Genomic DNA, 24,199 nt, shown 5'->3' with positions numbered 1-24,199 from the left:
TTTGTAAAGTAAATACATTAGGTGCAGAGCCACGAGAGTTAACAAATTCCTGACAAATTTGTCAAGTAACAAAATCATTCCAGATGTAATCTTTAAACACACGTCACACTCATATTTTGATAAAGATGTTGAGAAATTCGACTGATTGTGAGTAAAACAAAATTTAATTAGTATAAACAAATAGTTTGGTTATGATACGACCCACCACAGCCAAATAGAGACATTCAAAGTGACCCGAAAGAAGGTTAATACATGAAAATGAGCGCGAGCCCTCGTGCCAAAATGAGGTTGAAATCGTTGCTCTGCTCCTCGGAGAGTTCCCAAAGCGTATAAACTCTATCGTGCAAGGAAAACGAACAGTCTTTAAATCATATTTTAAATAACTTATAGTAATAATTTATGTGCAGTGTACCAAAGGACAACATGTTCTTTTTCTTCTTCTCCTTCTTCTCGGTCCACTAAAACGTTCGCGTAACTCGAATGCCCATTGTAAAATCATTCATATTTAGTACCCAAGGATCGATTGCTTCTTTTCACGTTCCGAAGCACATTAATAATTGATATGTTTACGCTAATTGCGACAGTCGGAGTATTTTGTTATCAAAATAAATGTTTATAATAACTCGGCAATACCATCATACTAGAAATTAAATTAAAAAAATAAAACTAATGTTTATAACATCGTAATGTAACGCATTTTTAGGAAAATTTGTCATTTACTTAATAAAAACAGTCAATTCCACATACAAAATTACACGAACTGTCAATATTCCGAAATTCGCGTATCTCGAATTCGCGTAACTCGAGTGTCGCGTAACTCGGGAAATGACTGTACAATTCACGAACAACACCATGCTGATGTCTGTTGTGTGCTTGTTGAAGGATTCCCAATGTATTTACTTTCCAAGAATACACTAGTTGGTCCGGGGGAGAACACGTTTAATGTTAACCTTTATTTTATTTATAAAACATTTCTTTCAAAATTCAGCGAAAATCTAGAAGAACTTGAGACAAACATGTTCAGTCTACAAACTTACGTTTCGTTTTATTTCTATTTTAATATTATAGGGCTTTCAGAATGACAGTACCAACTTTAACAGCAACGCCCAACCATTTCTTCCAGTTGATTTTACGGCCTGCCATTAGGGTTTCTAGCTTAGCAAGATCATCCGCGTTGATATCCATTTCGATCGTACTCTTAACACTCGTATTGTCGTTGGAAGGGGCAGCCGCGGCATCCTCGGGCATTGCCTGGGACATCGAGATCACCGCGAACAGTGCGATCAGCACGAAAGCGAAAGCGAACTTCATTGTGATTGCTTGGTTGATTTAGGATAACTGTGACTAAGGTATCTGATAGCGGACTTCATCCTAAGGGTGTCTTTTATACACCTCTGGTCAGACGGATTGCAAACAATACAGCTCTGCAACCTTATTTGCGCAGCAGTGCATATGCCCTTGAAAACACGAGCCGAATGGTTAATGCGCTGGATAGCATTTGCTCAAAATTTGGGAAAAACAACTTCGGAAGAGAAAATCTTTGTCCAGATCGTGTACTTTGTGTGAACAGATTTGTAAACGCCTTTCCATTTCCTGGATTCGAGTACCTTCGAGAACATTGGAGAGGATGGAAAACATGTTTACGCATTTCGCTTCAATATTGTTTTTAATACAATGGAGAATTCCTGATGTAATTTTTAAACAAACGTCACACTGATATTTTGATAAACATGTTGAGAAATTCGACTAAGTGTGAGTAAAACAGAATTTAATTAGTTTAAACAAATAGTTTGGTTATGATACGACCCACCACAGCCAAATAGAGACATTCAAAGTGACCCGAAAGAAGGTTAATACATGAAAATGAGCGCGAGCCCTCGTGCCAAAATGAGGTTGAAATCGTTGCTCTACTCCATCGGTGAGTTCCCAAAGCGTATAAACTCTATCGTGCAAGGAAAACGAACAGTCTTTAAATCATATTTTAAATAACTTATAGTAATAATTTATGTGCAGTGTACCAAAGGACAACATGTTCTTTTTCTTCTTCTCCTTCTTCTCGGTCCACTAAAACGTTCGCGTAACTCGAATGCCCATTGTAAAATCATTCATATTTAGTACCCGAGGATCGAGCACATTAATAATTGATATGTTTACGCTAATTGCGACAGTTGGAGTAATTTTGTTATCAAAATAAATGTTTATAATAACTCGGCAATACCATCATACTAGAAATTAAATTAAGAAAATAAAAATAATGTTTATAACATTGTAATGTAACGCATTTTTAGGAAAATTTGTCATTTCACTAATAAAAACAGTCAATTCCACATACAAAATTACACGAACTGTCGATATTCCGAAATTCGCGTATCTCGAATTCGCGTAACTCGAGTGTCGCGTAACTCGGGAAATGACTGTACAATTCACGGACAACACCATGCTGATGTCTGTTGTGTGCTTGTTGAAGGATTCCCAATGTATTTACTTTCCAAAAATACATTTGTAATGGTAACGTTTATTTTATTTGTAAAACAATTCTTTCAAAATTCTGCGAAAATCTAGAAGAACTTGAGACAAACATGTTCAGTCTACAAACTTACGTTTCGTTTTATTTCTATTTTAATATTACAGGGCTTTCAGAATGACAGTACCAACTTTAACAGCAACGCCCAACCATTTCTTCCAGTTGATTTTACGGCCTGCCATTAGGGTTTCTAGCTTAGCAAGATCATCCGCGTTGATATCCATTTCGATCGTACTCTTAACACTCGTATTGTCGTTGGAAGGAGCAGCCGCGGCATCCTCGGGCATTGCCTGGGACATCGAGATCACCGCGAACAGTGCGATCAGCACGAAAGCGAAAGCGAACTTCATTGTGATTGCTTGGTTGATTTAGGATAACTGTGACTAAGGTATCTGATAGCGGACTTCATCCTAAGGGTGTCTTTTATACACCTCTGGTCAGACGGATAGCAAACAATACAGCTCTGCAACCTTATTTGCGCAGCAGTGCATATGCCCTTGAAAACACGAGCCGAATGGTTAATGCGCTGGATAGCATTTGCTCAAAATTTGGGAAAAACAACTTCGGAAGAGAAAATCTTTGTCCAGATCGTGTACTTTGTGTGAACAGATTTGTAAACGCCTTTCCATTTCCTGGATTCGAGTACCTTCGAGAACATTGGAGAGGATGGAAAACATGTTTACGTATTTCGCTTCAATAATGTGTTCAATACTATGGAGAATTCCAGATGTAATTTTTGAATACGAACCGCCAAAGATAGAACTCCTCTACCACCTCGAGTTCATCGCCGTTTCTGCTATGATACTCTGCTTCCGAGCCGGGCTCTATCACGGCCATAGTCCCCGGCCAGCATATACTTTGTCTAATTGATCTCATTGATCCTCAATCCAATCCTATCCGCCTCACGGTTCAGTCGAGTGTACGCTCTACACACCGCCGCAGATGCCCGGCCGATGATGTCAATGTCATCCGCAATGTCTAGGAATTGGAGAGATTGGGTGAAAAACGTGTCCCGGATGTTGAAGCCCGCGCTTCGCATGACACCTTCCAGAGCGATGTTAAACAACAAACAGGAGAGTCCGTCCTCTTACCTCAGACCCCGGAAAGTTTTGAACGATTCCGACAGCATGTTCAACACCCTCACCTAGCACTGCACCCCGTCCATAGTGACCTTCAACAGCAGTACCAGCTTGCCAGGGAATCCGTATTGCTGCATGGTGTTCAATCTACTAATGTAATTCTAATAGAACAAAGGCTATCAAATGGAATAGTATTTTATAATTGTAATAGTTGTCAACAGTAAGTAGACAAGTTCCAAGGTCTTCAATTTGTCCAGAATTAGAGATCGAGAACCTGAAGGTTTGAACAGTTACTAGTCCCAACTACCAGAAGGAGTTCCATTTTGGTTTAGGGAGCAGTTTTGTATTGTTATTCGTTAGAGGTAAAGGGTGCGTACAGGGTGGAATACGAACTAATTGCAGGAGAATAGATTTTAAAAAACCCGTCTATATTTAGTAATAAGTCAAGATAAATGCTTGCGTAATAAATACGTAAATAAAGCAACTACATGATGAGCGACCTTTCCAGAAGGACATTTGCACTCGAGTTATATAAAGGAATACAAGAGTTCTAACCACGTTTTAAAACAGAGTTAAACATAGTATTCATCTTAATCTGTTAACCGAATGAGTAACCGTTATCTACGCTGTGAGTAATAGAGAGGTGGTGGGCGAGGGTGGTTGGAAAACTCAGAGCTTGGAAAACGCAACAGATGTATCAACAAGGTGCGTAAACCGGATTGAGTTTCGTTTGTTGAAAAAGTTGTCTTATTGATTGTGTCGTACGAACAGGAAGATGTTCGCTAAATAGTACAATCAATAGCTGAATCAATATCAATTCTTCGTGTGTAACATCATTTTATTCGCAACCCAATTCTTTAAACAGCTTTTAATCAGCTAATTGGCTACGTGTCACCAAAACAAAGAAGGAGAAGCATCAATCTGATGTAACCTCCTAATCTAATGCTTTTAAATCTCATTTCTTGCTCAAGGTATATCATCATGCTTTTGGTTAAATGCCCGTTCAAACACTATACATACAGTTGATGATTGTTGTTTATTTCTCTCCATTTAACGATTTTGCCACAGTGTCATATCATTTCTAGCTAAATCACATTTGAAGACATGCAAATTAATTATCTTTACTTGTTTAACCAGAAACGGTTGGAGCAGCTGTAGTGGGTGTAGGGCCTGTGGTAGTTGTCCTCGGACGCCTGGTTTTTCCGCTATGGCCATGCTTTTTTCCATGGCGATGAGCATCAGCCACGTTCTGGAAGTGTGTGAAATGTGTTTAAAAATCGCCATCGTTTGAGCGCACCTTTACACAAATATTACCACGAGCAGGAGGATCGCTGCGATAACGAAGAAAATGTATGTAAATTGCATGATGTCTGCCTTGTTAGAGATGTACTAACTGAACTGAATTTCGCTTGCTTTAGGAGCGGTTTTTATACGATTTATCTAAACCGATTGCGTCACGGACCACATATGTTACCAATTCCGCATCAGTTACCCACAAAGACAGTTGGCAAACAAAACGTAAGGCTTGCACATACCTCGGATCGTTTAAGTGCGATAAATCTGGCCTAATCATTATTACTTAGTCATGCTCAAGGTCTGGACGCACGATATTCACGGAAGAAACGTTCTAGAAAATTATCTATTGGGTAATTTTGAAACTTTGAGTAGAGTAGTTTAGAATATATTGTTTTCAATACTGTTAAACCGATGCTAATATCGCCTCAGCACCAAATGCTGCCGAACCCTCAGCGTGACATAATGGATCCGGGGCTACTGTTCTTCGCCACCAAGTATAAAATTGATGTTCTCAGAGTTCTGTTGCGTAGCCCTGTAAACGGGCTTAGTAAGCTACTCTATATATAAACGTTTGTATGCGCTAAGGAGAACCATAACGCCACTTGGATCACATTTTCTACGATTTACGTACATTTACGATTCCTGATTAGTCCAGCGCCTGCTACGATTTTTCGCCTAAGGTACAGTTTTCAATCGGTTTACTTTACGGTAACAATCAGAGAAATTTCTTAGAAACCTGTTTCGCTCATGTTGAAGATTTAGGCGATGAACAACACAATTGTTTTCAGATTTGCGAAACCAGGAAAGCATGTTTTTCAAGAGGTGACACCTGCAGTATGGAATAAATTTGCCCATCACTATTGCATTGCATACTAACAAATTCGTGAGAGCGATCGCTAGTGTAAGGAAGATGGATGAAACTGAAAGCATCCTTTATTTCGCTAGAACTTTCCGTCGGCTGGTACGAAATTCCATACAAAACCAGCTGTTTTCAGCTTTCCGATACCAGGAGAGCATACCACAGAAGAGGTAGCACCTAGTACAGCAATTTTGCTCGAAAACCACCGAAAAAAACTGTTTGAAAAACTACCAGTTTTCGAATGTTTAGTACCAGGAGAGCATCCACGGAAGAGGTAGCAGCAATTTTGGTCGAAAACCGCCGAAAAGTATGCAATATTTAAACACTAACTTTCCCGTTGGTCGTGAAAAATTTCTTCGAAAACTACCAGTTTCCGAATGTATAGTACCAGGAGAGCATGCACGGAAGAGGTAGCTCCTGGTACTGCGCCGTAAGGTATGCAATGTTTATACACTAACTTTGCAACCAACTTGCAATGCAAGTTTGGTGCATGCAAGAAACTTGCAGCAAGATGGCGCGCAAGATGGCGCCCAACTTCGTACTTGCATGCAACAAACTTGCATGCATGTTCTTGCAAGCAAATTCTTGCATGCAAACTTGCATGCAAGTTCTTGTATGCAAGTTCTTGTATGCAAGTTCTTGCATGCAAGTTTGCATGCAAGAATTTGCTTGCAAGAACTTGCATGCAAGTTTGCATGCAAGTTTGTTGCATGCAAGTACGAAGTTGGGCGCCATCTTGCTGCAAGTTTCTTGCATGCACCAAACTTGCATTGCAAGTTGGTTGCAAAGTTAGTGTATAAACATTGCATACCTTACGGCGCATTGCGTTGCAAGTTGGTTGCAAAGTTAGTGTATAAACATTGCATACCTTACGGCTCAGTACCAGGAGCTACCTCTTCCGTGCATGCTCTCCTGGTACTATGCATTCGGAAACTGGTAGTTTTCGAAGAAATTTTTCACGACCAACGGGAAAGTTAGTGTTTAAACATTGCATACCTTTCGGCGGTTTTCGACCAAAATTGCTGTACTAGGTGCTACCTCTTCCGTGGATGCTCTCCTGGTATTATACATTCGGAAACAGGTAGTTTTCGAAGAAATTTTTCTCGACCAACGGGAAAATTAGTGTCCTGGTCCTGGTGCAATTTCGTTTATACTTTAAAGTCACAAAGTCGATATTCTTCTCTGCATTTAATTTATCACATAGAAACAAATGTTTTATATAACCATGGAAGATATTTTTGATCAATTTTCTACCTTGTTAATTAATTTTTTTTGCTATAAATTAACTTTGTTGTAAAATTTTCAAAAATCGCACAATCGGCACAAATTTTTTGGGGCCCCCAACACGGCGAGGCCCTAGGCGACCGCCTACTCCGCCTACCGTTTGATCCGTCGCTGGTGCTTTCTCTGGAGAAGCACAGCGAGAGCCCTACGATCTTTTGGCCTGAACTGATTTCGTGCCACTATTCAAATCTTGTGTTTGTAGTGGTATCAGCGGTGGATCAATCCCTTTGGAGGCCCTGGGTTGAACGATAGTTTGGGGCCTCGTATTTAGAGAAGATAAAGAGAAAGAAGTGAGGGGTGCTCCTTAGAGTCCCTTTCGAACTAATTTTGAAGCCCCCATCCCACTCCCACAGTGTGCTACTCCTTCCACCGGTTGATCCGCCACTGGAAGGGCTTATTATCTGTGGAAATCGATTAATTGTCATTCGATCGATCAAATGAAAGGAAATTTCACATATTCCTTGCAACATTGTTGACGGTAGACACGAAAAACCCGATTTTATAATATTTTCAAAGAAGAAATAATAAGAAATTTTAAAAAATCCGTTTATCCGACTATCCGACAACTGTCGAGTTCCGGTGAACACGGATAATCGACGTTACACTGTGCTGAAAAAATTCGATATCTATTTTCTAATCCTTGTAATTCCAAATTCAAAACATGGGCCAGCGACGCAAGGTTGCAGTTTTGAATTATCATGCTTTGCTGTTGAGGAATTCCCTACAAAGGCAGTGCATTTCTCAGCAATAATCTCGGTCTGTGTACAGAGCGAACCAATAAAGTCGTGCATTGAAAAACAAAATGTTGTGTATACGCGGTCTAAGCGCGTACTTGAACTATGAGCCAAATAGGAAAACAAAAAATACATTTCTCGTTGGTTGTTTTGTAACTTAACATTGATAATCAAATGATGCTAATTATGATGCATTTTGCTATACAATAAATTAGGATTGGTCTATTACAACAAATTTTCTTCCGTTGGTAGTTGATTGACGGTAGAAAAGGGTTTGTCCTAAACTATGAGTAAATGCAGCATAGTGATGGACTATGGGCGTAAACATTAATCGTCCAAATTGTGCGCACGATGACAGCTGCAAGCGATTCCGTCGATTCAAGTACAGTTGACAAACGCATCGGGTAGAAAATTCATTGTGACGAAAATAGGGGTAGAGAGCAACAGCACAACGGCAAAACAGCGCCTCGAATTGAATCGAAAAGAATTAGAAAGGGCGTGTGTTGGCCAGATGAGTTCTTGCTAGTTCGATTTGATGCGTTAGCAGACGACGTTTCAAGTTCAAATTATTTAACGTTGTGTTCAACTGGAAAAGCCCAGCTTCCGAGTGAGGCCAGCGATAAAAACGCTACATTTCCCGTACTTAAGGACAAAGGCAAACGAGTTCCCGAAACTCCAAGCGTGTTGGTGTTTGTATTAGTGCCACAGTTTCCATTTCCAGCCCGTGCACTACAGTAACAGGAAAAAGTTTTGATTTAATGCGCAGCAGAAGAGGTTTTGCTTGTGTTTAATACGCGCAGATAGTTCCAGCTGTTTACATTGTTGACGCGTCCCGGAATTCTCGTATCAAATTTTGCGTTTTCCGGGTCGAATTACTTCAGTTGTAAAGTGAACAAACCCCATTGCACCGCTGGTGAAAAGTGCCGTGACGTTGGTGGAAAATTTGAGTGAAATAAGTTTTGGGATTGTTCGCTGGCTGACGGGGGGAGAAAAAACAGCCTGCGCCATTACGTTGTAAACAAAGCGTACGTCGTACGTGGTGTGTCGCGTTTCTACGGAAGGTGCGTCAACTGTGTGAGTGTGTGTGAGCGTCTTTTGTCTTTCCAGCGGTGCACGGTGCGACTGTGTGCGTGCGTTGGAAAGTGGTCCGAGGCGAGTTTGTTGTTTTTCAGCGCGCCTACGTGACGCAGCGCGCGAACGCTTTGGGGAGTGTTTGTGTGGGTGTGTGAGTGTGTGTGTGTGTGTGTGTGTGGTGGAAACGCCAACGGCGAAGTAACGTCGCGCGTTCTTTGTTTACAAAACAGCAGCCCTCATACTCCAGTAGGTACGAGAAACTGCGGAACATTCGTCCGACAACGTTTGGTTTGGTGTGTGCTGCGTTTGGCAAACCAAAGGTGCCGTGTCGTCGATTCGGTGCAGCTAGCAGGCAGGAGTAAAGTAAACGATTATGTTCCGTACGATAAATTTATCGAGCGACAAAAGCAGTCTAGTGAGCAGCAGTAGCAGCAAAGCGGCAATGACCACATCCACCAGCAGCCAGCTGGCAAAGATGGGCCCGGAGGAGCTTGGAGGTAAGTTGACAACCGAATGCATCACCGGACATTCCACGACTCCGCACCGCATACAGCGGACGCGCAATCAATAATTTTTCCCACGCAACAAGAACGTGCGTCGTTTTGTGCGGGAGAGATGCCTTATTGCGTCGTAGCCGACTGCGTTCGAGCTCGAGTTCTCTCACTCCCCCCCTCCCTCATCGCCTCCCTTCTACTTTTTATTGTGGAGCAAATCATCAAACACACACTCATCTTTGTCGTTACACTCCGTCGGCAAGCATTTTGCGCGTGAGTAGGCCTTGAATAATAGTGTATTGAAAACAACCAAAATGAAACCAGCTCAACAACAGTGGAATGCACTTGTGGGCCACACTCACTTCCCGGTGGCCAGCAATGCCCGAAATGCCGGTTCGGTCCGTTCTATTTTTAATTGGTTTTCTTTACCACCGCGCCGCTGTGGCTCTGCGGTGATGTTGTTCTGTCTGATAAGGGCAGCAAATGTGTACGAAACGGTCGAGCGAACAAGATAATACGCAGCGCGCGACGAGCGAACGCTGGCTGGGCACTTGGTCGTATGGGAAGAGTCGGCCATGATTCTACATGAAACATGATAACATTTTCCGTTCAATTTCCGCTTCAGTTGTAGGGGTGTCGTCGATTAGAAGAAACAGGTAACCGACGGCAGGGATCATGAAAGGTTGTTTGCCCTTACTTGCACTTTACTTCCAAACCGTCCTCTCAACCACTACCTTCAACAACTGGCCTGTGCATGAAGTCCTTCGTTTTTATGCCAGGCTTCAGAGCAGTACAGTGCTGCTCGCGCAAATAGCAAATTTTAAAGTGCTGGAAATATTGAAAGTAGACCATTAATCTGCGTGGGTCGCGTGGAAACAACAACGATATGAATGTATTAATGTTGCCGCATTTTTAGTTAAATTGTAGTTAAATTGTACGTAACTTATTTATAAAACAAACACGAGCATGCAACATTGTCTGTGGTACGCTCTTTGATTGCAACATCAATATTTGAACAAATTGTCTGCGAAATGCTAACAAAGCTCGGAAAGCGTCCTAAATGTGAAGCTTGTTTAATTAACTCTCTCTTCACCGTGCACCAAAAGCATACAAAGAAAAGTAAATGAAATAAATAAAGCAACATTGATAAGGATGGTGTTGGTTCCAGCTCACCCATCCACCTCATCACACATTGTACCGCAATGTTGTGCAAAAATATGGCCGGCAGCGTCTTCTAAATAAACTTTCACCATTCGTCTGGCTGGGTGGGTAGATGAAAAGATTCCAATGCCAATCGTGGCAAGGGAAGGGGATTGATAAGAGCGAACGGTTCGATGTTATTGCTCCTATTGTGACGCGTTAATAGAAGGGTCTCGTTGCGATCCTCTCTGCGATGGCAAGGGCACCCACCGGGATGAAGGGTTTTGCGCAAATCACGATCCGGACTGGTCAGTGCTAAGGACCTGTTGGTTTGGCTGCTGATAAGATATCGTGCCCTGCGTCCGTCCACCAGCCGAATGGGAGATTAACGCTGGGCCGCTGGTGAAGGGAATGACGTGCCGGGTGATCGGACGTACATCAGCCGCTGATCAGCTGCGATGACGAATTAATCGTTCGTTCAGAATCAGGAAGAGAATGGGCGTAGCTGAGGTCGTTTAGTTTGTTGGGATTTGTTTTTGTTTTGTGAAATACGATTGTGACGATGCAGTTTTTTCTCGTATCGTACGATTTCCCTTTCACTGTGTTCGTGTTCGTTGGCCTGTTATGAATAGGAAGCGAAATTGACGTTTAATTAAATAAAATGCTGGGAAACACTAGGTGATAGCTTTGTAACCAACTTAACGTCAAAATTCAACCTTTTCAACGTAACAATCGGGATCTTTATAAAGCAAATCTGCCATAACCGATATGTCCACAAAGCTCCAAATTTTATATCAAAATACGATTAAGCTAAACATTCGTATTAATCGAGTCAATTGAGGGTGTTAAGATGTAGTGTAGTGCTTAACGATTCTTCGGTGCAGAGCCATTGATAGGAATTTGCCGTGAATTCATTCATGAGCCATCTCTTCAAATCTCTGAAAAATTATAAATATCTTAATAGTTCGGAATATCTGTGCATTGATGAATCCCTGAATAACTCTGAATATCTGACGATAAATGAAGCTCTAACGAGTGCAGAATCGGAACACAAATAATATATAATTCACAGGATTTTTAAACATTTTTATTTGTTGTATTCTGCTATAAAACTTTCTATAAATAATAATAAAATGCAAGTGCACCTTTGGAAATTGATAACTCTTCGCATATTCGTGCAAGATGTAAAATAATTCAGATGTATTATTCAGATTCAGATATTATTATTCAGATGTAGAATTAGAATCACAACAATAGAAAATAATTTTAGTGTAGTGAAGTTGTTAAAATTTTTATACATATTTTACCGAAAATTCCTGGTGGAAAGAGTGGAAATAACGAGTCACTATTTACATCAAATCAAATGAAAAAATTACCAACAGTTACTTTGTGCAGCACTGTTTGAATTTGTTTCGGTTTATCTGCGCTTACCAGTTTACGGCTCAAACCCCAGAACGATGATTTACAGGCTTGTTTTTGTTATTTTCATTCACGCCTTGCCAGACATACACACAGTGGAGCGCGCGAGCGCTCGCTCCCCCTTTTGCTATGCTCAACACAACACCAAAAACCGGAAACAGTTAACCCAGTTGCATTTGGCAGCGGTTGCAGTAGCAAATGCAACACCGTCATCGTCGCCGTGCACATGTGTGTATCGGTGTTAAAGAACGGTGAATGAACTTACTCGATGCCGTTTCGCACCTTAACTGCGCCACAAACACAGTCCGTGCTCATGTTAGAGGCGTCATTTTGAATGTCAGTTCAAACTCGTTCAGATACGTTGGCGGTCCGGTGCGGTGGGTGGGTCGGTAAGGTTAGGCAGAAAATAGTATCCAAACGTGATTTTTCTGGCCCGATTGATGCTTGATTTTTATTGTACCGATGGCAATGCGACGACCAGAAATAGGCCCGGCGGACAGACGCGACGCAGTTGTACGTTTTGTAAACAACCTGTGGTGTTAATTGTTCTTAAACGAGTTTCTGCACATTATGGAACATTTGTTGCGTTTCGTACAACCTCAGGTGTTTATTTGGGACGATGTTGCAAAACAAAAGTAAGCAGATTAAACGACACGTTTCTGATAAGCGTCGGTGCAGTTGCAGTTTTGCGTTTGTAGGTCACGCGTTATCGGAACTGTGTAACGTCATTGCCGACAGGAAAAGCACAAACAGGCGAATTAATTTCGACCATCCTCGGTTGCTTACCTTGACAGCGCTAAAGCATAATATTGCAAAGAAAAGGTGCGATCTTCAGGCGATCCTCTCGTGCCAGATCGTCACAACAACAATCATTGTTGATGGTGGAACGAGGACTCATCATCGGTCAATATTAACCCAGATGATGGCAACGTTTTGTGTGTCAATAAGGTGGAAGTCTCTGTCCACGGCAGCAAACTGTTCCTCCGTTTGCACCTTCCGACACAATGGCCACTCGAGGAAGCGCACCTTTTGCAACTGGGAGGGCGGTGGCGTTGTTTACGTTGTAAGCATTAAACCGATTGTTTGGAGTATAAACTGCGACGAACGCGCGATGGTCACTTGACGTGGGAATCGTCGAGAGAATACGCTTGAGTCACAGACCGGGAGGGATGTTGTTGGGTTGGGGGACTTTAATCATTCCCGCACCCGATGATTGTGCGGGGTAGTAATGAGTGATGTGCATCGTTATCGTGCACCGAACTAAGCAGCGGTAATGAAACAGGTGATGGATGGTAGATGGATGGATGTGTTTGGATGCTCGGTCTGTAGCTGTTCGTATTTTTATTTACACGAGATGGTCCGGTCTAGACGCGCGACACATTTATTATCGGTGTGACCATCATGCGCGACGGTGTGTAAATTCGCTAATTCGACCTCAACTTTCCCACACCACAACCCAAAGCTACGATCGCCGAGCTAACGCTTCGCAGGATTGGGGGATCAACATCACAATCTGTAAACGAAACCCGAGTGTGTTGATTGGCGATAGGCTGTGATTTTTGCGACCATCGTCCGGTGCTGTGCCAAAGATTGGCTTTGTTCGCCTGGTTAGTGTGCCGCTTCGGTACAATTCATCGTGCGCCTCCTCGGAGCCAATTGGTTGGACCCTCAAGAGAAAAAAAGAGCCTCCCCCCAACGACAACACCCACCAGCGCTGATAAAGTGGGCATGAGTGTGCGTGTTCGTTCTGTTAGTTGTGGATTTTTTTTATGGTTTCATGAAGGTTCGCAAAGCAAAGCAAAACAACAACTAAAAAGTCCGATAACCACCGAAACCAGCAGACATACGGTGAGGTGTGAGGTAATTGGCAGCGAGTGGAGTGTCAGATGTATGTTACAATCGGCTTGCCTTAGACCACCTTAGGGTGGTGGAAAATGAGGTCAAAATTTGAAGAAACTTACCCCACTACCACCCACGCGAGCGATAGGGGGCGACGCGGGCGGCCATCAGGTTGCGATGGGTATGTGAAATATAAATTGTCTTGCAACGTCCACGTTGTTGCCTTTCGTTACACGTTCTTCCCGCGGTAAGGGCTAGCTGTGCATCGTGGGGTTTTTTGATGTGTTGCCACAATGCAAACAAAATTCCATCCATACGCTTCAATCGAAGTCTCATTGCGGCGGAACGTAGGCATGGAATGTATACATTGCATCGCTGTAGTATGGTTAAACATTTTTCAATTGTGTTGTTTGCATTTCGCATCTGACGGCTTCAGACTCCTTTGCCGGTAACATTCGAACGCCGAAGGAAATGCCACATTTCAATAATAAAGACATTGGAATTCCTCATAATGATGTTTGTAAAATGAGATAATTACAAATACGCTTGAGAGGTTTACACGAAAACCGGTCTGGCTCTGGTAGGCTCTATCTTGTGCAAGAGCTGGTTTTAGTGATTTTTCATACGACTTCCCTATCAACTAATGGCGTATCTAGCAATGAATCTTTATTAAGTAATGTCCTTTTGCATTCTTTGATTCGTAAAATCCAATCAAACAGTCAAAGTTCTTTATTCCCTCAGGATGAATCTTCCCAAACGGATATCGTTATTTGTACTATATTCTCTCCTGGGGTGATCTCATCCTTTTCCTCTGGCAGATTAGAACAATAGGTCAGATGGTGGATGGACAAGATGGACCAATTAGGGTATCGTAAAGGTGTCGAGGTTATTCGCATGTGCCGAGGAAAATTTGTCTTTCCCTCAACGTTTAAGTCTCGATGGATGCCGGGATCTACTCGACACTAATTGGCAGCGACAGGCGAGGAATTATTGTGCTCCTCGAAGAAGATCATCTACAACTCCCACATCATTTTTCTGAGTGGTTGAGGATCAGTAGAAAGCATCCTTCCTTTAGAAGCTTCGTTGTCTTGAGATATGGAGGCTCAAAGCACCTGCTAGATTGAATTCTCGCTTTCCTCATGAAGTGAAAGACGATGTGATGTGTTTTGATTAATCTCATCTCGCCCATCATGACAAGAAATCATTGGAGAATATCTGCTGGTTAAAGATAAAGGCTTCACCAAAGACGACCCTTCTGGTGATGCGACCGTAAGGAATGTTTTAGGCAAACCTCAAACGGAGGACCTTATCCAACATTTTTATTTCTAAATCAGCTGTCCTGCTGTCGGTTGATGTGGATCCATTGGCCATTGTGCGAAGATTCTGCTCAGATATGGCTCAAAACACCTCCCTGGATGATTCAATTACCTGTAATAGGCGGTTTTTAATGGCCACTCCAACATTTGTTCATTTTTTACGCCCTCGTTATTCGCTTAATTGTTGTCCCATCAGACAAAAGGCAATTTAAAATCGTTTACAATTGGTTGTGCCATTTAAGGCTGAGCTTTTTTACCTGTCCCCCCTCGTTAGTGGTGTGATATCACACGTACAAAACTCATCCATCAATCGGCGAGATTGATGCGTGCAAATGGAAATTAAATTGTGCGAAAACGCGCGGTGTGGCAGTAATATGTGACGCGTGGTTAATTAATTAACCGTTGAGTGCGGAGAGCTTGGTTGGTCTTGGTTTGGAGCACCGATGTTCGCCGGATGTGTTTCCGCTCGTTTACGTCATTAAACGATACCGTCATTGGCGGGGCGTGCCTGATAGCAGCACACACCTTGCCTCAATGCCATACCGTTTCCGCGCATAAGTTTGTTCACCCAACGCAACCCACTATCAATCGCTTCAATGGCGCGAAAGCTCGAAGAAATTATGTTTGTTTTGGTTTGCTCCGTCACAGGATGAGATGCACTTACTCTGTGGCGGTACCAGGCGTTGACAACGTGTGCCAGGTCGACCTTCATCACCGGTGTACGTGTTGTTCGGTGCTTCCGAAGCTGCTCTCTGCTGTGCTGTTGTGCATGAACTTATCACACGACGGACCGGTTGTTTTTGTAATTAAATGTTGCACTACAGTCTAGACGTCCCGGGTGACGTGTCGTTGCGTCGTAACCCCAACCCCAACCGTGTGGCCGCGTGATCGCGGAAGTAGTAGAAGCATGATTTACTCTCGTACGCGAAGGAATTCCACTGTTTCCACGGCTATTGGATTGGCGTTAGTGTGTGCGGGTGGTTTAAGCTTGACCTACGCCAACACAAACGTGCCGTGTACGTGTCTGGCGCCTGGTCTAAAGATCGTTGGCAATTTAATTGCATTAAGCGTTGCGAGTGATCGGATATAAAGCGAAAGGAAATCCCTGTTGGCTCATAGCCGAGAGTTTATTTTGTCTTCTCCTGCCGACGATTGTTCGGCGACGTCACATACAAACGCGGCGATGATTTATTTTCATTTGTCATGAAAAGGGAAAGTTTGCCAAAGCTGTTGAGCAAACTAATCTGTCTGGTGCATTTAATACACTTTTTAAGGCATTTCTTTGTATATTCTCCATGCCGAGTAGGACGGACCCTGGAATGTAGGCCGACGGACTCTCTGTCTCGGTGACCTTTTCGCCTTGCGCCGTACAGCAGGGAAATCTCTCTTTGTCCTGTCTGTCTGTCGCTTTCCCGGGGTTTATTTCGTTATGGCTCATCGATACATCGATGGTCATTGACGTGTTTTGCCAGCGTGTTTTCCGATTACTGCGACTGAAAATGGTTTCGCAGTTCATCCCTGCTGCTGCTGCCGCTGTTGACCGGTTGCAAGTGCACAATTGACGTCACTGAACTCACTGCCGGCACTGAACGGAGGAAGGAAGCAAGCCAACCGGCGCTAGATTGGGGGTTTTGTTGGACCGTTTGACTGACGTCTTTTCCGGACGGCGTGTGCATACATGCGATGTTTCGGGTTCTAGGACACACGGCAATAGTACATGAAGGAAGCCTCTGTTGCCGCTTTACGTGAGTGTACTTATTTGCTTTGTTTACTTACGCAGCTTAGTACACACTCTACTCCTTTGAGCACCTTTGGAGGTGTCATTGTAGTGTGCACAATTGGCTATTTATTCTCGTTTCCGACAGTGGCCGACGACTGTTGGATCTAGTTTGAAGTGGAGCTTAGTTTCGTTTTTGAAGTGTTTTTCTTTTTGCGTTCCGTCAATGAGACCGCCGTCTTATCAGCTGAGGAATGTTGTTGCTATTGACCTTGCAGGGGCTTCAAGTTTGAGATGCAACCGAGGTAACCTCGGGAATACCTCCCACATTCGGGAACTTTGTACAAGCTGAAGCTGGATTTTGTTTTTAAGGATTCTGAATTCACGGCTTTGAAAGGGGTTCGTATCAATCGAGAAAGCTAAAAATCAGGATCGATTTCAGCCAAGCTCCGGAAAATGCGAAATGGGATTCCATCTCGACCTTGACGCAACTCGAAAACCCTGTACACGTCATAAGCTGTGAAGGGTTCAGATGAAATTTAGGACTTTCCAACTAGACAACAGCAATTGCTATATTTTTATTGGAATGGCCAAAAGTAATTGAGCAGTAGTAACGTTTGTCTGCTGTTACTGTTTGGCAAATGGCTGGTATGATCTGGTTGATCGTTAAGCCCAGGAGAAGATTATTATTTAGTATTCAAATAAGTTATGAGGATTATTTATTTTAAATTACAACATCAAGGTAGGAATTAGGTAGCTAGGTAGTGCATAATAGTAGCGGTCTTTACACGAACGGACCGGAATCCCATCCGGACCAATCCCCTCATAGCAAGGACTGACTATCCGGGTTCGTGGTAAAATAAGTCGATACGTCCAGGAAGTTCTTACGAAATAATAAGGTAGGAATTAAACTTGGAAGTTAATTTGACTAATCTGTCTAGAGTTCTACGCCAATATGACTCTTAGAAGTCGAAAGACAATATAAGCCTCTGAATATGGACAGGATGAACGTATTGCAGCCAACCCAGCCATAGGAGGACATAGTTCCTACTCAAAGGGAAAAGCTGAAGATTTGGTGCAGAACAATGTGAATCAACTCTCTTTTTAGTCCCTTCAGCACAATTTTCGCTAAACTCCCGTAATATTAGTCACAATTAGTCGTTGAATATTTGTCACAAAATATATATAGAAGTATGCTGATGTCTTGTCCAATTGGTGAAATAAAACAAAAACACATAAAACTAAGCTAAATTACAAAGAGCAAACGGTGCAGCATATATCATTCTGTGTTGGTGTTCGTCCCGATAAAGCCAGCAGATGGCGAATAACAAGTATGTTTACGGCAAAAAGCACAAATAAAATCGTCTAATTACTAGCTTCGCGCAAGTAAACATCATGCGCACGGCTTACACCAGTAATTGCCAGATACAAACAGATGGGCGACAGCGAATGCCCGATATATATGCCTTCCCCGGTGCAATATCCCACTATCGAGCTACAAATCGGAAACACACCACGGTGCGGGGCGACAGTGTGATGATATTTCCAGACGGGTTTTTGTGTGAAAAAGGCGTGTGTTTGTGTGTACTTTATTTCGTTTATTGTATTATTCCACCGGAAGTGTTGTTTCGAGGGGGTGGTTTCGATGTGTTATCCCCTGTCGTCTCTCGTGTGCAAACAAATCGTTTTAATCGGGTTGTGACTTGTGCATGTACGCGTGAAACAAGCGTGCCGTAAATGGTGTTTGGTATTGAGGTTAGAGCGCTTGACTGTTTTGTGAGTCAAATTTTGTCCAAGCGATAATGGAGTTTTGGTTCTTAAATAAAAAAAGAAATAAGTTAAACTTCATAAAGAACTAGAGTTCTTCCAGTAAATATTTGATGATCGCTTTCAAAGCAATTTTAAAAAAGAAACAAATACCAAAACAGAACAAAATTTGATTTGTTTCGCTTTAAAGAGTCCCACGGTCAATGTTGGTTGGTTGAAGCGACGAACTTCAAACCAGTTTCATGGGAACTAACCTACTTTTTGAATGTATGTGTCCGATCGCTAGGGGTAGTCACAACTCCACCCAAAAAAAAAGCCCTTTGCTCTCCGATGCACTTGGTAGGGGATCGTCTGTAGGGTTTCTCGCCAGTTGAGGTCTAACGAATCTTCTCCACCGCGCCAAAGAATGTTGTTGTGCCTGTGTTGTGGTATTAAAGTGTGTCCAATAGGCAAACAAAGGGGTGTTGGGTGTCCATTCCACTCCACTGTCCAACTAACTTCCTGTAGTCGATTCTGGGGTTGCCTTGTGACGCCCGGACGCTACTAATCAGTATGCGGTTCATCGTTTGCGTGATGTGGTAAAGCGCGCTGTGTGTTGTGCCTCTTCGTGATTAATATTAATTTTGTGCCTGACCTGCCTGGTTAACAGGGCTTGAAGCTTCGAACAGAATGCAACACAACAGCACGACACACGACTCAAGGTGCGAGACCTTGGGGTTTCGCCCGAGAAAACTGATGCAAAGGTTCACGAACGAGCAGGAGAAGAACATACGGACAAAAACAAAATGGATGATGCTGCCGTGAAAGGTAGTAGGCGCATTGTTGCCATTGTTCAAGGTCACCAACACCTGTTGTTTGTGTGGTTGTGTGCATATTGCTGATTTGTTGGACTGGGCTGGGGCTGGGCTGGGGGCCCAAGGAAAGGTCGAATTACTTTATTCCCGGGCAAAACCCTACAGCTCGATCTGCTCTGCTGGGTTTAAATTGTATGTTTAATCGCTTCACCATTAGTTTACATTTCTCTCTCAACATCATCCTCATTCTCTTCTGTTCTTCGTTCACAGAGTCCTGGATCGAGCTGTCGTCCAACACGAGCCCGAATGGCGGTGGAGCAACCGGCACCGGAGCAGTGGGTAGCAGCGGTGCCGCCATCAACAATCTCACCGGTGCCACGACACTGTCCGGCACGGTTGGAACCAAGAGCCCAGACCGGACGGTGCCACCGTTGGCGTTTGCGTCGGTCGAAGAGTACATAAGACTGTTGCGGGAGGCTCAGCGCGAATCGAAGGAATCGAGCCGCATCCCATCACTGCGTTCAAGCCCCAAATCACCTCCAAACAGCCCGAACACGGAGCTGGCCGCCACCGAGGAAGATCTCCGAAATGTGTACATCAACTACGTGAACAAGGTAACGTAGCGGAGATCGTCCCTGAAACACAAACACACACACCAATACGAGCTAAGCCAAACACTAACAATCCAGCTCCGATACTGGGCTTCGATAGGATGCTGCTGCGTCCGGCTGTGTGGGCCATTCGGTCCAGGGTGAATGTGGCGATTTTTTAAAATGTCAAACGGAAACGTAACCCGCACCGCACACCGTAAACAACCGTCGCCTGTTGACGTAATGTGAGAAGCTTTCGGGTGGTTTGGCATTGTGGCTTGTTTTTGTGTTGTTGACGTTGTTTGCCGTGTGTTTTAGTTGAACTATTTTGTAACAACATCCGAGCCGAATTTGAGATGGGGTTTTGTGGTTAGCTTAGCGTAGCGAGCTGGAAAAGAGACACAATTTCAAATGCACCAGTGGACGCGCTGCTAATTATAGTGAGCTTTCGTATTATTGTATGTAATAGGAGCAATTTGATGACCTTCACAACTGTTGTAGGGACAGCGCAAGGATGGCCACAGAATTGTTTTTTTTGTTGTGTGTACATCTAAATCACACGCAAATTTTGTATTCAGTTCCCCGTTCCCGAGCAAGATGCAATCTATAGCTTCAATCGACAGCTTCTAATTGCTTTGCAATCTGTTGTTGTTTCGTATCGCTTGATATAAAAATGGCGCATGCTGTTGCGTCAATGTTGTATTATTTATCTACCTCTCCACTCTACTCCCCTGAGCGAGCAGCCCCCTAAAAATGAACCGAGAGATGGTCGTGTTTAGTGCTGTCCGGTAAATCGATTATCTTCCTAATTAGCTATGCATTTATTGTTAGAATTGCATAACCGACAGTATTGTGCTGTGTGATAGGACGTTGCGCTTCAAACGATAGCAGTGGAACGTTAGCAGATGAAGCGAGAGCTATTTCTTTTACGATAAAGCTAATGATTATTTTTCAACCTTTTTGCTTGTCTGTTTCGACCCCCCCATAGGATGGTGACATTGTGAAAGATAGCGATTGGATCTGGGACTGGAGCAGTCGGCCGGATCAGCAACCTCCGAAGTGAGTGACACGCATGCATGCAAAGCCGCCACCATCTGTGTTGCAAATATCTAACCGAAATGAAACCCCTTCTTCTCTTTGTGCGTCTCTCACACAGACTGTGGAAATTCGAACATCCCAATCAAACGCAGGAGGAAAGAAATAAACCTATCCACGCCGGCTATTCCATACGGCAGGTCCGTGTTGGCAAAAATTCCCTGTTCTCGCGGGAGTTTCTATACTCGATTGTCCTAACGAACGTATTGTCACTGTTGCTTGGTGCCGGCATTGGGTAAGTTGGCTTTTGTTGAAACTAATATGCAGTATAATGCGAGTTTTTTTTCATTCCTTTCCAGCGCTTGGCTACAAAAGCGGGGCCTGTTGCTAACCCGCATTTCCATTGAGTAAGATGCGGTAAAGATGATGCGCCCAATATAGAACCCACTTTGAAGGAGGGTGTCCCCCCGCACACGAATAGCTTGATACTCCCAAACAAGCGCTTATCCGATATGGCGTGTGCGAACGATAGAATTAATCTTTCCCAAAATTGGCTACTAGAAATCCGGACAACATCACACACACACAGACACTAGCTGCTGTGATTGTGTATGCAGTAGAAAGCATTTATCACTTTTTGGTGACGCGCATGGAACGGAGATTCATCGTATGGTTTTGTGTGTGTCAAAATTAAAGGGACTATCAAGGGGAAAGGATTAAGAGCCAGCGAAACGACTGACGGTGGGGCCCCAAATATTATGACGCAAAGGTGTGGTGAGAATGGCGAGCGAGCAAACGTGAACGCACTTTGGCGTTGGAAGAATCTTATGGTAGTAGAAAATGTGTGATCAAACCAAAACAAACGTATGAATTTGAACATGTTTAGGCAGAGGCGGGAAGGAGAACCGGAAGACGGAGACCAGACACTAGGTGTCTGCACATTTCATGTGACATTTAATCCTCGTTTTCATCAGGAGGGGCGCGAATAGGCGATCCCGATTTGCGGAACAGTCCAACGTATTTCTTTCGGTTAGGATTAAGCTTGGAAAACAGAAGGGGCGATTAATCGCTTTAGAGGAAAATGTTAGGGAATAGAGATGGGACGCTAGATTTAGGCAGAAATTGTCTGAAAAAAATAGAACGAGATTAAACAAAGAAATGGAGTGAAAAGGTTAGAGCGATCGCCCAATAGGTTAGTAGTAGCGGCACCTAATACGTGCACGCATCAATCGAGGGAACACAAAGTGGTAAGATTTCGAGCACGATTTCCGTCAACAAGGGCCAAGCGATGTGGGAGGACGAAAAACGCGCGACAGTAGATTTGATACGATCAGGGATTAATACGGAAGCAATGTAATTCACATTCGAGTAAATTCCATTTTTTCTTATAACATGTAGTCGGCAGTTTTACAGACGTGTGTGTCGAGAGACGAGTAAACATATTGTCCGGTACACAACGTTGTGCGCTTAAACAGAGAGAAAAAACACAGGCCAAGAAGATTAGAATTAAGAGCGTTTACAGATCAGAACACGCCAGACGTGCGCAGTGTCGTGATAAGATAGTTGCTTTTTTAAAAGATTCATAAATTTTGTAACCCGTTCGTTATACTTTATAATACCTTTTTTTAATGTAATTTCTTTCCAACCTTTTTTTTAAATGCATGTTTTGTTTCTTAGATTTGATTGCTTTTTCTTGTTAAATGTTAACGACAGCGCCATCTCGCGGCATGAAGTATACACCCTAGACACAAACCACATTCAGTGCGTGCGAGCGTCATCTAGCGAAAGGCTTTGGAAGCAAAGCAGCTGGATTCGAGCGGTTTTCGTGCAGCACATTAATTTAGCAACATGCGTGCGATGGCACTTTGCTTTACTTAGCATCATGGTTAGATGATAACGATGGTTTTTTTTTTAATATTTATGTCTATTTTGTTTTGCTATCGATTTTACTAGTAGCTTTGATTTGTTTCGCATATTACGTTTGCCAAATCAGCATTCACCCACATACACTGACTAACCTGTTTGAATCCTGCGATTAAAAAACCTACTACCCTTACACATCCCCAATACCGGCGGTGGAAACATTTGATGGCCATTTCGCTTGAAACTTGCTGGCGCACTCGAAAGGAGCCGCACGTTACAGCAAACGGAGTAAGCTGTGGGATCCCTACACTAATTGGTATTTGTAATTCAACGACCATTACTTTGTATTATTCCTTAAGCATTATACACATGAAATAATAAAATAAATATGAAAAAATGGAACCGAAGCGTTTTCTTTTATGGTAGAAGATTCGATTTTTGAAGCGGCGTGCTCAAAATGATAACGAGCTAGAAAATGGCGGTGCTTTCGTTATCGAATGTTAACTGATTCACGATGAGTGGTGGAATGTTTGTAAGCGTAAAAAAACGGGTGTTTCATCCCTCGATGGATATTTTCCGAATGCTATGCTATGCCCCTTTTGTTGCAATGGAATGTTTATCTTCTACGGTGAACAAAAATCTTCCCACTAATATCTAACCTCCCGTTCGCCTCGAGGAAAGGAAAGACGAAAAACGACGAAAGGAACTTATTGGGAATGTTTCATCGGTTGCTATTAGATACCGAAATTGAAACCGATTACGTTTCAGAAACCCATGATCAATGATTTCCCCGGACATTTCAACATGCGGGTTTCAGTGCTATCGGTTTCGGTGCAGCACGAAGCTCAACAGCCAACAGCGTAACTGGTTTTCGTGCGTCGTGCCAAAATTTCATTGCACTAGCAAAAAGAAAAAAAAAAGGACACGGGGGTGCTAGGTTTAACTAGCTTGTGTTAGCTGCGTCGAATAATTGAATTCGACCGAGCAGCGAACCATCCCCGACCGGTCCAGTGAAGTTGCACCAGGGAAAATGGCGCAGACGAACGAAATATTATCAACGCTAATCAAATATCTTTCAGTTTTCTCAAGAACAGCCCGCACACCGACGGAGGGCCACGGTTCGGGACACGGGGATTTTGCTATTCGGGGTACCCCATTCGATTGTGTTTTACTGGCATCGTAATGAAATTTCCCGACCCGACGACGACTAGCCCAAGAAACCCGGGCGACCTTTGGGCCACGGGAGCATGTGCAGCGAACCAGCGGTGGGAATGGGGAGCTTTGGGCCGGCGTGTTGGGGCCAGGGTGGTGAAATCTGTGCGAATGCTCCCGGTGTCCCGTATTATTATTATTATTATTATTATTATTGTAATTT

The 24,199-nt window shown here is 43.2% G+C and overlaps 1 protein-coding gene across 1 annotated transcript; it reads left to right on the top strand.

Annotated features, from left to right (window-relative positions):
• Positions 1-8,218: 8,218 nt before the first annotated feature.
• LOC128297233 (BCL2/adenovirus E1B 19 kDa protein-interacting protein 3) lies at positions 8,219-22,418 on the top strand. Its single transcript, XM_053032841.1, has 5 exons — positions 8,219-9,347; positions 19,607-19,950; positions 20,915-20,985; positions 21,083-21,256; positions 21,321-22,418. Exons 1-5 carry the CDS (start codon positions 9,224-9,226, stop codon positions 21,370-21,372), a joined length of 765 nt encoding a protein of 254 aa, XP_052888801.1. The 5' UTR covers positions 8,219-9,223; the 3' UTR covers positions 21,373-22,418.
• Positions 22,419-24,199: the final 1,781 nt, after the last annotated feature.

This window comes from Anopheles moucheti, chromosome 2 (assembly GCF_943734755.1).
Source record: "Anopheles moucheti chromosome 2, idAnoMoucSN_F20_07, whole genome shotgun sequence".
In the NCBI taxonomy this organism is placed as follows: Eukaryota; Metazoa; Arthropoda; class Insecta; order Diptera; family Culicidae; genus Anopheles; species Anopheles moucheti.
The sequence above is the reverse complement of the archived record's forward strand: the minus strand, read 5'-3'. Positions and strand labels throughout refer to the sequence as shown.

Excerpts from the sequence above, each read along its gene's own strand:
- LOC128297233 (XM_053032841.1), top strand. The coding sequence starts at position 9,224 with ATGTTCCGTACGATAAATTTATCGAGCGACAAAAGCAGTCTAGTGAGC. Across the intron at positions 9,348-19,606 it reads GGGCCCGGAGGAGCTTGGAG|AGTCCTGGATCGAGCTGTCG; the intron begins GTAAGTTGACAA and ends CTTCGTTCACAG. Across the intron at positions 21,257-21,320 it reads TTGCTTGGTGCCGGCATTGG|CGCTTGGCTACAAAAGCGGG; the intron begins GTAAGTTGGCTT and ends ATTCCTTTCCAG.